The 13,358-nt window shown below is 40.2% G+C and overlaps 1 protein-coding gene across 1 annotated transcript in view; it reads left to right on the top strand.

Moving 5' to 3' along the window:
* The window catches only part of LOC111330392 (HEAT repeat-containing protein 5B-like), a 25,556-nt gene continuing 12,198 nt past the window's right edge, over positions 1-13,358 (top strand). Inside the window, exons 1-18 of the mRNA XM_088724836.1 lie at positions 1-227; positions 744-955; positions 1,957-2,005; positions 2,201-2,260; positions 2,342-2,491; positions 3,010-3,339; positions 3,833-4,495; positions 4,628-4,739; positions 5,133-5,285; positions 5,482-5,581; positions 5,921-6,030; positions 8,509-8,672; positions 9,028-9,102; positions 9,975-10,181; positions 10,431-10,499; positions 10,733-11,014; positions 11,798-11,987; positions 12,844-13,188. Of these exons, the coding sequence (XP_088580962.1) occupies positions 99-227; positions 744-955; positions 1,957-2,005; positions 2,201-2,260; positions 2,342-2,491; positions 3,010-3,339; positions 3,833-4,495; positions 4,628-4,739; positions 5,133-5,285; positions 5,482-5,581; positions 5,921-6,030; positions 8,509-8,672; positions 9,028-9,102; positions 9,975-10,181; positions 10,431-10,499; positions 10,733-11,014; positions 11,798-11,987; positions 12,844-13,188 (3,400 nt within the window). The 5' untranslated portion in view covers positions 1-98. The remainder of the gene's footprint in view (positions 228-743; positions 956-1,956; positions 2,006-2,200; positions 2,261-2,341; positions 2,492-3,009; positions 3,340-3,832; positions 4,496-4,627; positions 4,740-5,132; positions 5,286-5,481; positions 5,582-5,920; positions 6,031-8,508; positions 8,673-9,027; positions 9,103-9,974; positions 10,182-10,430; positions 10,500-10,732; positions 11,015-11,797; positions 11,988-12,843; positions 13,189-13,358) is intronic.

A 13,358-nucleotide genomic window follows, 5' to 3' on the forward strand; every position in this document is an offset into this window, starting at 1 on the left:
ATCATCGCGTTTTGTAGCCAAAATGGAGGAGGACGACAAACCTCTAAAGAGCTTACTGTAAATGGAAAGTTCTGTTGAAGTGGCGGGCAGTTGACAACATGGATTTCGACACACCGACATTGATTTATGATGAAGAGGAGTATGGCCGAACGCCACCAAATCAAAAAGCCATATTTATCTACGAATGGCTTAGAAATCTGGAAGATAACATTACAACTGTCAAGAAGGTGAGGCAGCAATAACACTTATCAAATTCAGCTGTTTTTTATTGTTTTATTCTTTAGGAGATCTGTGCCGTGAACACGCACGTGAAATGCGAAACCCTCTTAGTTTTTACAACGATATTTCTGAGCAACGTTACCGACGGCAACTGATCCTTGTTTTTAAGAATTGAAAGGCCAGTTTGCCACTGTCGAGCGCGACCAGTATGATTCAGTAACTCTTGTACAAAAAGAACATGAGATGATAATGATAGATAATAACGACGTGAAACCTTTGTAGAGCTACTAGTCGTCTGTTCAGTTTTAAATCAAAGTCGGCTCTGTGTTTGTGGCAAGTTGCTCTAGTGGCATATTCCAGTGATTTGTTAGTGAATTGGGAAATAAAGCCACTCACTGTGTATTTACAGTGAACTGTAGCAGTGCTTTATTAATAATTTTCAGGTCCACCCAAATAATCAAATTGAATGATCAAAGTATTAATCTTTATCAAAATTCTTGGTTTTGGGTATTGGTTTTTTACAGACAGAGGTAAAAAGTTGTCAACAGAAGCTTGAGGAACAACTCTCTAAACATTTGACTATAGTCCTTGGACCTCCAACAAGACAACTGCTCTCCAGATGCTTTGCACTGTTATACAGTATTGGTAACACCACAACACTGTATGAGACAGTCAACAAGTGTAGTGACACAGTCAAGTACAAGGATGATTCACAGTCCTACCTTCCCATCAAACTGTAAGTTTAAACACGAAGGCGCGCTATATAAGGAAGTCTTCCCTGGGAACACCTAGGCTCATTTGTCACTCACTGTTGACGTGTGCGGGTCAAATTTAAATGCTGGTAGACGAACAAAAGGAGCTAATGAGATATCTATTGTTTACTTCTACCAGCATGGTGGCATGAAGCAACGTGCGAACCACCTACTTCGATCTCAAATTTACCGTTACAAACAAAGACAGTTTCCATTGGAGAAAGGAAATACAAATTTCAAAAATTCTTGTATTGTGATGAAGACATAAAACAATTTTGAGGAATGCGCCTGCTGTTCACTGCTCTGGAGTAGCTGTAGCTCAAGCTGACTTGGCTATAAGAGTTCTACATCACACGACAGTTGATTGACAAATGGTCCAGTGGGACCTAAGGCTCCTTTTATAGTGCGCCTTAGTGTTTAAAACATTTAACCCTTAACTCTTAAACTCCCAGAAGGGATTAACATGTAACTTCTCTCTATAATATCCATGCATTATCTAGTTAACAGGTAGTGAGAATACTCAAATTTATCAGGTAGAAGTTGTTTCCTTGATTGAACACCAAATTCTCATAACCAACGTACAAGGAAATGTGTAGCAGCTAGAGGAGAGAATTGACAATCAGATCTCAGGAGTTAAAGGTAAAGAGTGCTAGGCATCTAAAATTACCTTACAATGTCGTCCACATTAACGTCATGAGTATAAAAGGAATGACCAGAAACTTATTAGAAGCTCTTGATCATAGCTAGTACGAACCTTAGAAAATGTGGCAGTGACAACATAGCTTTTGTATAATAGTTATCATAGGATAAGTGTTCGTTTGTTTTGTATAATAGTTATCACAGGATAAGTGTTGGTTGTTGAAACAACTCCACCTATCCTGGTTAATGATAGGATTATTTTAATGTATGCTGCTATATAAGAGAGGTTAGTGTTGTTTTTATAATGATGCTTGCATTGAGTAAAATGTTTTGAATTTGTTGTCAGGTCTGCAGTAACATGCATTGGTGCCATTTACGAGAAGCTGGGACGAATGGTAATCTGAATTCATCACAACTTTTTCAGCTGTCTCAATATGTTTAAAAATTATTTGTGAAGGAACTCTTTGATTATTATTGTGGGGAGAAGAAACCATTCTTATGTGCAGACCAATATATTCAATGATTTCTACCAGAAAAAAACATATTACCAGTAATTCAGGGTGATTTTTATTTTTCCTAATTTTTTTCAGGCTGGTGGATCTTATCAGGAAACTGTGCAGACTCTTATTAAAGCCATGAAAAATGCAGAGGTATTTAAGAATTCCTCTTTGTTCCACTGTAGCAATTTGTTGTTTATTTTTATGGTTTATTTTGCATGATTTACCTTGCAGTCTCAAGGACGCTGTGAAATCATGCTGAGTCTGCAGCGAGTTTTGAGTGGTCTCGGTAGCAATGGAGCAGTATTACACAGAGATATTTACAAAGCTGTCAAAGGAGCTTTAACAGACAGAAGCATGTCAGTCAGATGTGCAGCAGCAAAGGTATTGTACTAATTATCAAATTAAGTAAAAAATGATGCTCAGAGGAAGTCTGCAATTTAAATAATTAAATTGCTGTTGAGAAAAATCTTTAAAAGGACTGTTGTCTTTTAGTTTTAGATATGAAGTTTTGATTACCTGAGCAAGGTCATTGTCGGAAAGTTTGATTTTTTTTCACACTGGTCTTTAGGTGAATTGCATGACAGTGATGTAAATATAACGTTACCTGATCAGTGTGTCAGTTACGGGGCAATCTTGTCCACTAGATGGCCAAGAGGAACTTGCCAGTGAGACCAATTTGGAAAAATTACAAAATAATTGACAAAAATGTATGGAAAATAGGATGAGGGAAATTGTAAAAAATACCAAACATTTTATTTAAAACCACATCACCTCAATCAGTATTTGTAATAAGTTTGTGGGATCTCAGTGAAAATTACTGAAAAACTGTGAAAATCCAAGTCCCAGAGATTTGTCACATTGGAGCACAATAACCTGCACAAAATTTCTTTACATTTCAGTGCGCCCTGGAGTTAATGAAGCATGCCAACTTCCTGTACACCTCTGAACTAGAGGGTGTAATATCAACATGTTTCAAAGCCTTGGAGGGTTCTAATTATGATGTACGAGTCTGTGTGGCTCAACTGATTGGCTCATTAATGGCCATGACACAACAGACTCCTTCTGTGACAGCAGCAGCAGGCAAGAACAGGAAGACTTGCAGTCTGGAAGAAGTGTTTGCCTACATGTCTGGAGGATTCCTGCGGGGAGGAATTGGATTTTTGAAAGGGAGTGGGGGAGAATTGTTGAAGAGTATTGCTCCACGAGAAGTCAGAGTGGGAGTTACTCAGGTGTGTAATTATAGTCAAAAGTTTATCAAGTTTGAAAAATTATATTGTAGGAGCTTTGTCAACAACAACACTACTCACAACACTTTTATTTAAGGAAGAACTATTGGAGAATTTGCTTACCGCAATTAAGCTTGGCTTATTAAGTCACAGAAATTTTGGGTTTTTATAATTATAATTGTCTTACAAATTGCATCTAAATTGAAGGATTCAAGATTGAAGTAATTTCAGATATAAGAACACTAAAAAGGCAAATACAAATCGAGAGGGGAAAAAGATACTTGAGGACAAAGATTAGAAGAGATTTGAAAATTCTAGAGTGTCCCAAATATTAATATTTGTTTAGAAGATTCTTGATTTCTTGATGTGAAAGTGGCAATGATGGGCCATGATTTGAGGGGTAATGACTTTGTTGTTTTGGCCCAAGTTGGTTTCTTAATTCTGAGGTGAATGTGATTTTTGGAAATTAATGCACTCTGACTAATTTGATTTTCAGGCCTATGTGATATTTTTCACTGAGATGGGAGGCCTGTGGGTGCAGAGGAACATCAGCTTGATCTTGAAAAATGTTCTCGAGCTTCTTTCCAGTCCTAAAGCCACACAAACTCATGTAGATGCAGTCTATTCCAGGCGTTGTATTTCCTTTATTTTGCGGGCTGTGCTTGGACGGCATCTTGGTGAACCAGCCCAGTTAGATGCAGCAAAAGAACTGTGCAGCTTAATAACGAAACAAATGAATATGGTGAATGATGCTGTGCATAGTGCATCAGACGGCAGCAGCTCAGCCAGTGTTATTCAGAATACGGATGATGTGATCAGCACACAACATGTCCTTGTGTGTGCTCTGCAAGAACTGGGATGCTTAGTTCAAGGGCTCAGTACCACAGCCATGTCTCTCATACAGGAGAACCTCTTGGATCATGTTCTGTCTGTGTTGCTGCACCCAGCTCCTGCTTCTCAACTGCTTGCCGCCTGGTGTCTGAGGTGCATCACAGTTGCTGTTCCATCACAGGCGACACCCCTCATCGACCGGTGTATCAATCGTATCAGTTCCCTCAAGTCATCTGGGGAAGCAGTCGGAGGGTATGCACACACTTTGGCCGCTCTTGTTGGAGGAATTCATAATTGTCCTCTGGGCATCCCTCATGCCAAAGGAAAGGTACAGTGACTGTCACACTTTCTAATAAGAAAAATTCTCACTATGTAACATTCACATTTGATATTAATTTTTTGGAAATGACATCAGAGTTTCTCCATCATTTTGTTGATATCTCACAACTGTCTTTTCCAGGTTGTATTTAACATAGCAGATGAGCTTCTAAAAACTGCTAATCAGAATCCAAGACTTGCTCTTCACAAAGCTAAAGCTGGATGGATCTTGTTGGGGGCATTGATGACCTTAGGTAAGAATTAAGTCTGTTAAAGGAATAGAGCAGTTTTCATTTGATCGTCAGAAGTGATCTAGGGCAGCTGTATTCACCTCTCACAACATAATGCGCTGCCAACTTGAATTAATCACATAGTTGTTTCCGTAGATTTAATTTGTTTTCGTATTTATCATCTATTTATTTATCTGTAGTTTTTACTGTGTGTATTTTCCTCCTCTTTTACTGATTATCCTGGCCTGCCTCGATTAGCAATGCTATCTGTGGAGCCAGGGGAACAAGGATTTATTGTCAAATAACAAATAAAAAATACTGTCAGTACTGGTTTTGTTTTGCTTTTCTCTGTGATTTGTCCTGAAAACTTGCACTAATGGATAATGATAAATTATTACTTGTTATTGTATCTGGTAGGGCCATCAGTTGTCAAACATCATTTGCCACAGATGCTTGCTCTGTGGACAAGTGCTTTTCCTAAGACAGTGAAGGAATTTGATCAAGAGAAGAACAGAGGTGATGCATACACTTGGCATGTCACTCTGGAATGCCGTGCAGGAGCCCTGTGTTGTAAGTATTAACAGGAAATTTATTTCTCACAACTAAGTTAACATTGGAAAGTTAAAGTACAGCTTGATCTTCAAAAGGCAAACTTTGCTTTCAAGCTCTGTGACCCAGTGTCCAGCACATTAGACAACCATATCTTCAGGATAATGTGTTCAATTTTGTCAGAATCATTTACTTTGCTTTTGTTGTTGTTGTACAGCAATGGCAAGTTTTTGTGCCAATTGCTCTCCACTTCTAAGTGATGATCTCACTAGACGCCTGTTGGCCACTACAGATGCATGTTTAGCAATGCTTCCAAGGTTAGTTCTATTTCTAATCTACTGTGAACTTGTGAGTTGAGTTGCATTTCTTAGGCTACTCCATGTATGGATATCGTGCTTTAATTTGTACAAATTTAATTGGCTCAGTTCACCATCGAAACACTTCACTAATAGCACCATAAATAATTATGGTAATAGAAGAGGGCAGTTATCATCTTAGTATCAATGAGGTCACCATGGCAACAGAGTCACAACCCTTAAAAAGCTCATTTCAACCCCCACACCTCACTGGCAAAGCCACCAAACATTGGTTTGGTTTTAATCTTCCCTAAATTACCTTTAACTTCTTTATCAATATTTTTTCTTTCTCTGGATCAGCTTACCTCAGATCATCAAGCAGCATGGAAATCACTTAAAAGCAAGTGCTGCCATTGTGCGACTGAGAATGTACTCAGTGCTGACCCTTCTCCCACCAAAATCCTATGAAGGTATTAAACATGTACTTCAAGTTTACAGTACCTATTTCATATTTCTCAGATTTTTTTATTAAGGTGCACGATTTGAACAATATCATTAATTTTATGAGCCAGGATCCATCTTTATCATGTATGTGATTTGTTTTTATTGTTGAAGTGTGACTGATGGTGTTGTTTGTGAGTATGAGTGTCGTAGTGAATGATGTGGGAGGTAAAATTCTGTTCCCTTTATTTGTTTTCATCATGGTCCCCATGCTCTAAATGTTAAGTACCGTATTTCTTCACCTATAAGCCGAGCGATTTTTTCAGTTTTCGACCCAAAATTTTGGGAGATTTTTCACGGAGAACGGGGTTCGGCTTATAGCCGAGGGTTTTACATTTTAAAAATATACAGTTGCTGAATAACTTTACCCCCCCGGCTTGTAGTCAAGTTAGCAATGAAGCAGAAGTAATAAAACACAACAAAAATAACTTCTGAATATTGGTTATTCACTTTTATGAAATTGGTGGCTCCTAAAGGAGCCGTTTGACGGATACGTGCAAGGGCTTTCAACCCAATGGTTTACTCGCCATCCGTTTCGTTTTCGCTGTCTGTGTCGAACTCGTTCTCTTCTATGTATTCATCATCTACTTCTGGGGTTTCCTCAGAGTAGACCACGTCGTCCTCTGTTCCGTCCAAGGCATTGGAAATACCGCAGGTCTTGAAGGATTTGACAACCATCTCTTCGGGTATCTCTGCCCATGCTTCCTTGATCCACCTGAGGACAAGATTTCTGCTTGGCGCCTTCTTCTTCCCAGCTGGGGTAAACTCAAATGGCCCAGATGTCATCCACGCCAAGTACTTTCGGCGCACATTATCTTTAAATGGCTTGTTTAGGCACTTATCCAAGGGCTGTACAACCGGGGTTAGGCCACCAGGGATAACTGCGACGTCAATGTTTCGCTGCTTCAGGTCATCTTTCACGGAATCGGTCAAGTGAGCTCGGAATGAGTCCCACACCAAAAGGGAACGCTCGGCACGGGGCAAACTCTGTCGAATCCATTCTCGGATGCCCTGTTCATCCATCCACCCTTTCTTATGGAAGGAAACACGAAGAGGATGCGGCACAACCAGATCTCTCGGTGTACGGACGCCTTTGAAGATGACTTTCGGTGGCACCTTTGCTCCATCGGCAGCAACAGCAAGAACGACGGTGAAGCTCCGCTTTTCCGCTCCGCAAGATTTTACTGGCACTGTTCGGCTTCCACTGAATTCCAGTATTCGGTTCGATGGCAGCTCAAAACGCATGGGTGTCTCATCCATGTTGTAGATGCGGGATAAAGGGTAGTCGGCGCGTCTTCTTGCTGCAATGACGAAGCGATGAAAGCTCACAATGTTCTCTTCGAGATCGGCGGGCAATCGCTGGGCCAGAGTTGTTTTGGTTCGCATGCTGACCGAGTGGCGTCGTTTCCATTTCTCGTACCATCCACGGGAAGCTTTGAAAGCAGGATCATCGGAGAGCTCTTTAGCTTTAAGGCGAAGGATCAATCCACTCACCGCAATACCTACGAAAAATAAAATAACAATCTTATTTTGCTGCGAGATAACCGTAGATTCGTGACTGCAGCACTCTTTTCGTGACATGTTATGAAATTGTCATGACAACAACATATTTCTGACCAATCAAAGTCTCTGTTTCCCACGCACTGAAAGACGATATCATTCAACTCTTCAAAAACTCTTAAAATTTTAGACAGAAAAGTAAATACCAACCTTGTTCTCTTTGCTGTGAAAACCACTCCATCACTTGCTGGTCTAGTTCGGGATATTTCGGAGTGAAACGGCCCATCGTCGCACGTTTTGCAGACATCTTCAGCTCTCCGGAAAGAATAGTCGCCTGGTCTCTTCTCCAGCGTCGTACCATGGACTCGCTTAGTCCATATTCTCGAGCGATTTCCGAGTTGTTTTCTACCGCTTCAGCTTCCGCGATAACTTTTATCTTGAAAGCCATACTATACGAGGAACGGCGTGCTTTAGGCATGATGATAAAAAGTGACAGCGACGAAAGGTATACTCGATAGATTGATACTTTGAAACGTTTAACTGAGATTATTATTGTTGTTGTGGTTAATCTGTTGTCGCGTGGTAGTATTTATACAGTTCGTTGGATCAATTGATATTCATATCTCTTGATTGGTTCGCTTTTTTTCTTTTGTGTTTATTGTAATTCATTAGGTTTTGTGTTTAGTGAGTCAATTTCTTATGTTTTCCGTGAGGTTCGCTTGCTCAAATGGCCAGTTACAATCAATAATTTCGCTCTCGGCTTATAGCCGATGGTTTTACCTTTTTTTTTGGGCAGCTTGAGTGTAGCGTAAAGACCCTGAAAGTCAGGGTCTCGGCTTATAGCCGAGATCGGCTTATAGGTGAAGAAATACGGTAATAGCTAAGCTGTGAATTATGTACTTCAGAGAGGTGTTTACTCTCTAAAATGTTTGATTTCAATCTTGTAGGAAGTTTCCATTCTTTGTTGCGTAGCTTGGTTGCAGAGTTTACTTTGGCAGAAAATCCTGCTATGACAACTACATCTCTGTTAAAAACTGTGTGCCATAAAGATGATTCCATTCTTCTTGGGTCGTGGCTTCAAGAAACAGACCACAAGTTTGTTGAGGAGCAGGTTTGTAACACAACTTTGTTTCGAGACTAATTCTTTCCGAGGACTGTAAGTTGTACATTTTTATGTAACAAAACAAAACAAAACAGTGCAATTAGTCAGGTTTATCTTCCCATTTCATGTTATAACAGCAAAATGAGTTTTGCAGAACAGAATAAAATTTGGTCATGGACAGACATAATCACAGGGTCAAGATGTTCAAAAATGCCAGAAGCAGATTGTGCTACTGATGGAGTTAAATTAAAGTATTTCTTTAGACCACTTCCCCCTGGGCAGTTTGGGAGAGTCCCCAAGATATAATTTTGAATTAAAATAAATATGTTGTCATGGAGTAACAATAGTTTCAATAATCTTTCAGCTACAAACCAACAGTGCATCAGGGTCAGGATCTTTAGAGCATGATCCCTCTTGTATATTTGAACGCTGTCCAGAGGTAAGTGGACTTTAAGCACGGCTTCCTTTTAAACATCCAACTGCAGCTATCCTTCACTCACAAAATGCTTCAAATAAAGCTAATTTTAGCACTAGGTGCTTGTGTAAACCATGTGTAACCAGGTGCACATGTGTAAACCATGTGTAACCAGGTGCACATGTGTAAACCATGTGTAACCAGGTGCACATCTGTAAACCATGCATAACCAGGTGCACATGGGTAAACCATGTGTAACCAGGTGCACATCTGTAAACCATGCGTAACCAGGTGCACATCTGTAAACCATGTGTAACCAGGTGCACATCTGTAAACCATGGGTAACCAGTTGCACATGTGTAAACCATGCATAACCAGGTGCACATCTGTAAACCATGCATAACCAGGTGCACATGTGTAAACCATGCATAACCAGGTGCACATGTGTAAACCATGCGTAACCAGGTGCACATGTGTAAACCATGAGTAACCAGGTGCACATCTGTAAACCATGCGTAACCAGGTGCACATGTGTAAACCATGCATAACCAGGTGCATATGTGTAAACCCATGCGTAACCAGGTGCACATGTGTAAACCATGTGTAATCAGGTGCACATGTGTAAACCATGTGTAACCAGGAGCACATCTGTAAACCATGTACAGTGTAATAGCCAAACTTACCACCAAGTTCTCTGTGGCTCTTTGGTAGAAAATGGGATTGAAAATCTGTTGTCTGGGGATTAATTTTTGTTCCTTATGAATGACACAGATTTTTTCTTTGTCTCATGCTCATTACAAATTGAGTAACTCCAGAATCTATTTTTATTTGATGACCAAGCTCAAAATTTATATCCTTTCTTTTTCAATCTGATTTTTTTTTTTTTACTATTTTAGGGAGAAGACATCCCTGGTCCATTACCTTTGGGTGTGGCTGTCATTGATGAATCTATTAAACTGTTTGGAACTGTGTTTCCATTTGTGGCTCAAAAGCATCGCAGTCAGTTATTATCTCATTTTGCTGAGTGTATTCGTCAAGCAAAGTCCTCTAGACAACAAGCAATACAAACAAATGTTTTGACAGCATTTTTGTTTTCTTTAAAGGTAAGTTGGGCACATCAAGAGATTTAACTATTTTTTGATTTTTCAGTGTGAATCTGGTATTTTTCCTTTTCTTTTGACTTAAAATTCAGGTGTGTAACAAACGTACCTCAGTGGAGACAATAGTCTTTCTCCCTTGATTCTATGGTTGACTTGTTTCTTGACTAAACAAAAGTCTGAAGAATCCTAGGGATGCCTAATGAGACTAGAGTTGTGAAAGTTCTTGCGCATTTTATTCTTTTCTAACAATAGGGTATTGCTGAAGCAAAAACTGGTCTGGGTGATGAAGATGTAAGGACCACAGCTGTTAATTTAGTTTTGGTGAGTAAAGTGTCCATCCGTTAAAAGTACAAGGTTGCTTTAGTTACAGTGCAGCTAGCACACTGTCACATTGTTCTGACTCCCTATGTAACTCTTTCAAAAGTCTCTCATCTTTGCAGTCCTTCAGTTGAAAAGCATGGATTGTGATAGTAATTCTGCTTTTAATTTAGATATCCATATAGAGTATTTGATTTACTTAGTTTTACCTATTTATTGTCTGTTTACCTCAACAGAATGCAATAACAAATTCAGACCCTATTGTTCGCTGTGCTGCAGGAGAAGCCCTGGGACGCATTGCACAAGCTGTTGGAAGCCCTGTTCTCACATCAAACATTACTCAGAAGATCTTCGACCAATTAAAGGCTGCAAGGGATGCAGTGTCTAGAACAGGCTACTCTGTTGCCTTGGGCTGTATCCATCGTTATGTAGGTGGAATGGCTTCAGGACATCATCTTAACAGCAGCGTCAGTATACTTCTGGCTTTAGCCAAGGATAATTCATCATCCTTGGTTCAGGTATGAGCAATGTAATTCAATATGTTTGACAAGTGAGATATGCAGTGGTCTAACATCTGGGCGATGGATTCCAGGTAAAGGGATCAGGGTTTAGGTACAGGACTGGTCATTGCGTTGTATTGTTGGGCAAGACAGTTTACTCTCACAGCTAGTCCACCCAGAAGTATATTAGATAGGAACCAACAATTTATTAGGGAAGCCAGACGAAATACAGGAGAGTAATTTGTACTGGAAAGGCATCCCATCCTGGGTAAAGGTAAAGTCTGTTTACGAGCTTAGTGGCCCATTAGGCCGGTGCTTAACTCCGGTTTCTGTAGCATGAAGCGACTAGGAGTATTTTTACTCCCCCCTGGATGGAATGCCAGTCCATCGCAGGGTTACCCCCAGCATTAAATTGCCGGTACCCATTTATACACCTGGGTGGAGAGAGGCACTGTGAGAGTAAAGTGTCTTGCCTAAGAACACAACATAAAGTCCCGGCCGGGGCTCAAACCCGGATCACTCGATCCTGGATCACTCGATCCGAAGTCGAGCGCACCAACCATGAGGCCACCGTGCCTCCACATCCCATCCGGGAAGAGAAGCAATACTTTTAGTCACTTGTGCAAGGGAAACTAGAACAAGCTACATTACTATGGACCACTTAGCTCAAGAGTACACTTGACCCAAGATGGTCACTACAGAGTCTTAGATCTCCTTTGATACATAAAAAAGGTTTTTGTATTGTATTTGTTAGTGACAAAGCAGTCATCTAAGTTTCACAATTTCTTTTCACTGACACAGGTATGGGCACTGCACGCCTTGGCTCTAATTGCTGACTGTGGAGGGCCAATGTTTAGAAGCTATGTTAATCCTACATTGGAACAAGTTGTAGATCTGGTAATGACTGTTCCACCAGCCATCACAGAGGTTCATCAGTGTCTTGGAAAATGTTTAGCAGCACTAATCACCTCAATAGGACCTGAATTACAAGGTAAGAGGTTAAACTCTTCGAGATTACACTGCATTGTATAATGGATCTAAAGGGTTATTTCAATTGTACAAAATCCAACTCTTGAATTTTTTATCATAACCCAAGGTACATTGAGCTTAATAACCTTAAAGCTTAATAATACATTGAGCTCTAACCAATTGAGCTAACCACCTCCCGGTTAGCTCAATTGGTTAGAGCACTGGATTGTATTGTGCAGGAGGTCAAGGGTTCGAGGCCTGGCCGGACCAATACTCATGGTCTTAAAATAAGTGAGGAGAATTTGCTACCTTTCTATAATATCAAGAAATGGATAGATATTCTAGTCTTCTCGGATAAGGATGAATAAACCGTAGGCCCCGTCTCCTGCAGGGCTAGGGGTACGAGACGTTAATTTCCCACACACAAGATTACTGTGTGGTGGATGTCCACCCCTGGGATGGGATGGGAGGGAAGGTGAGATCGTTACATGGACAGAAGCGGCTGCCAGAGGCGCCTGATAATGCTGATGTCCGATCTCAACCTTATCATTGTAACAAGACACATTTGTTGTTTGGAGTGCTTAAGACTTTCTTTCTTTCTTTCTTTCTAATAATTAAATCCTATTATTAAAGTATGTCATATAATTTAGATGTAGCAGTGGACATCTGTTAGGTATATTTAATTTGGTGTTTAGAATTTGTAGTGTTGGTTTTTAGCAAGTGTGGGAAAGTGAAGAACAGGGAAGAAAAAACTGCTGAAGAAAGGATTAGAGCCACTGTGCCACTCGTACTTCTTTAAGGATCTTTCTCTCTTATTAATAGACAAGATCCAATGAAATTATTTTCATTAAGTACAAGTTACAAACACTTGATTTTAGGTACTTCAAAGTCCATAAGAGATCTGCGCTTGTCATGCACAGTGTCATGCGCCATCATGCAAAATCATTCAGATTCCTTAGTACAGGCAGAAGCAATTAACTGCCTTCAACAGCTTCATGTGTTCGCCCCAAGTCATATCAACTTCGGGCTTGTGGTACGTAAACTCTGTGCCAACCTGTCAAGTCCTCACTTATTGTTGCGGAGAGCCACAGTAGCCTGTTTACGTCAGCTATCCCAACGAGAAGCAAAAGAAGTTTGTGAACATGCATCAGCTGCAGGAGAAGAACTTCATAAGCAACAACAGTCAAGTTACGCTGTCATCATAGGAGACAAGGGCTTGGAAGGTGACAGTGTTTCTAAAATTGTGTTCTTAAAATTCATTTGTCCCATCAAAGATTAAATGTTTTAATCATCTGCAGTAGCCACTTTGCTACAAATGGACACGTGGTGTTTGTTCTAAAGGGATCTATCTAGAAGAGGGTTGACTTTTTTCACGCTAACCAGAATGTTATTT

This window comes from Stylophora pistillata, chromosome 6, assembly GCF_964205215.1.
Source record: "Stylophora pistillata chromosome 6, jaStyPist1.2, whole genome shotgun sequence".
Lineage (NCBI taxonomy): Eukaryota > Metazoa > Cnidaria > Anthozoa > Scleractinia > Pocilloporidae > Stylophora > Stylophora pistillata.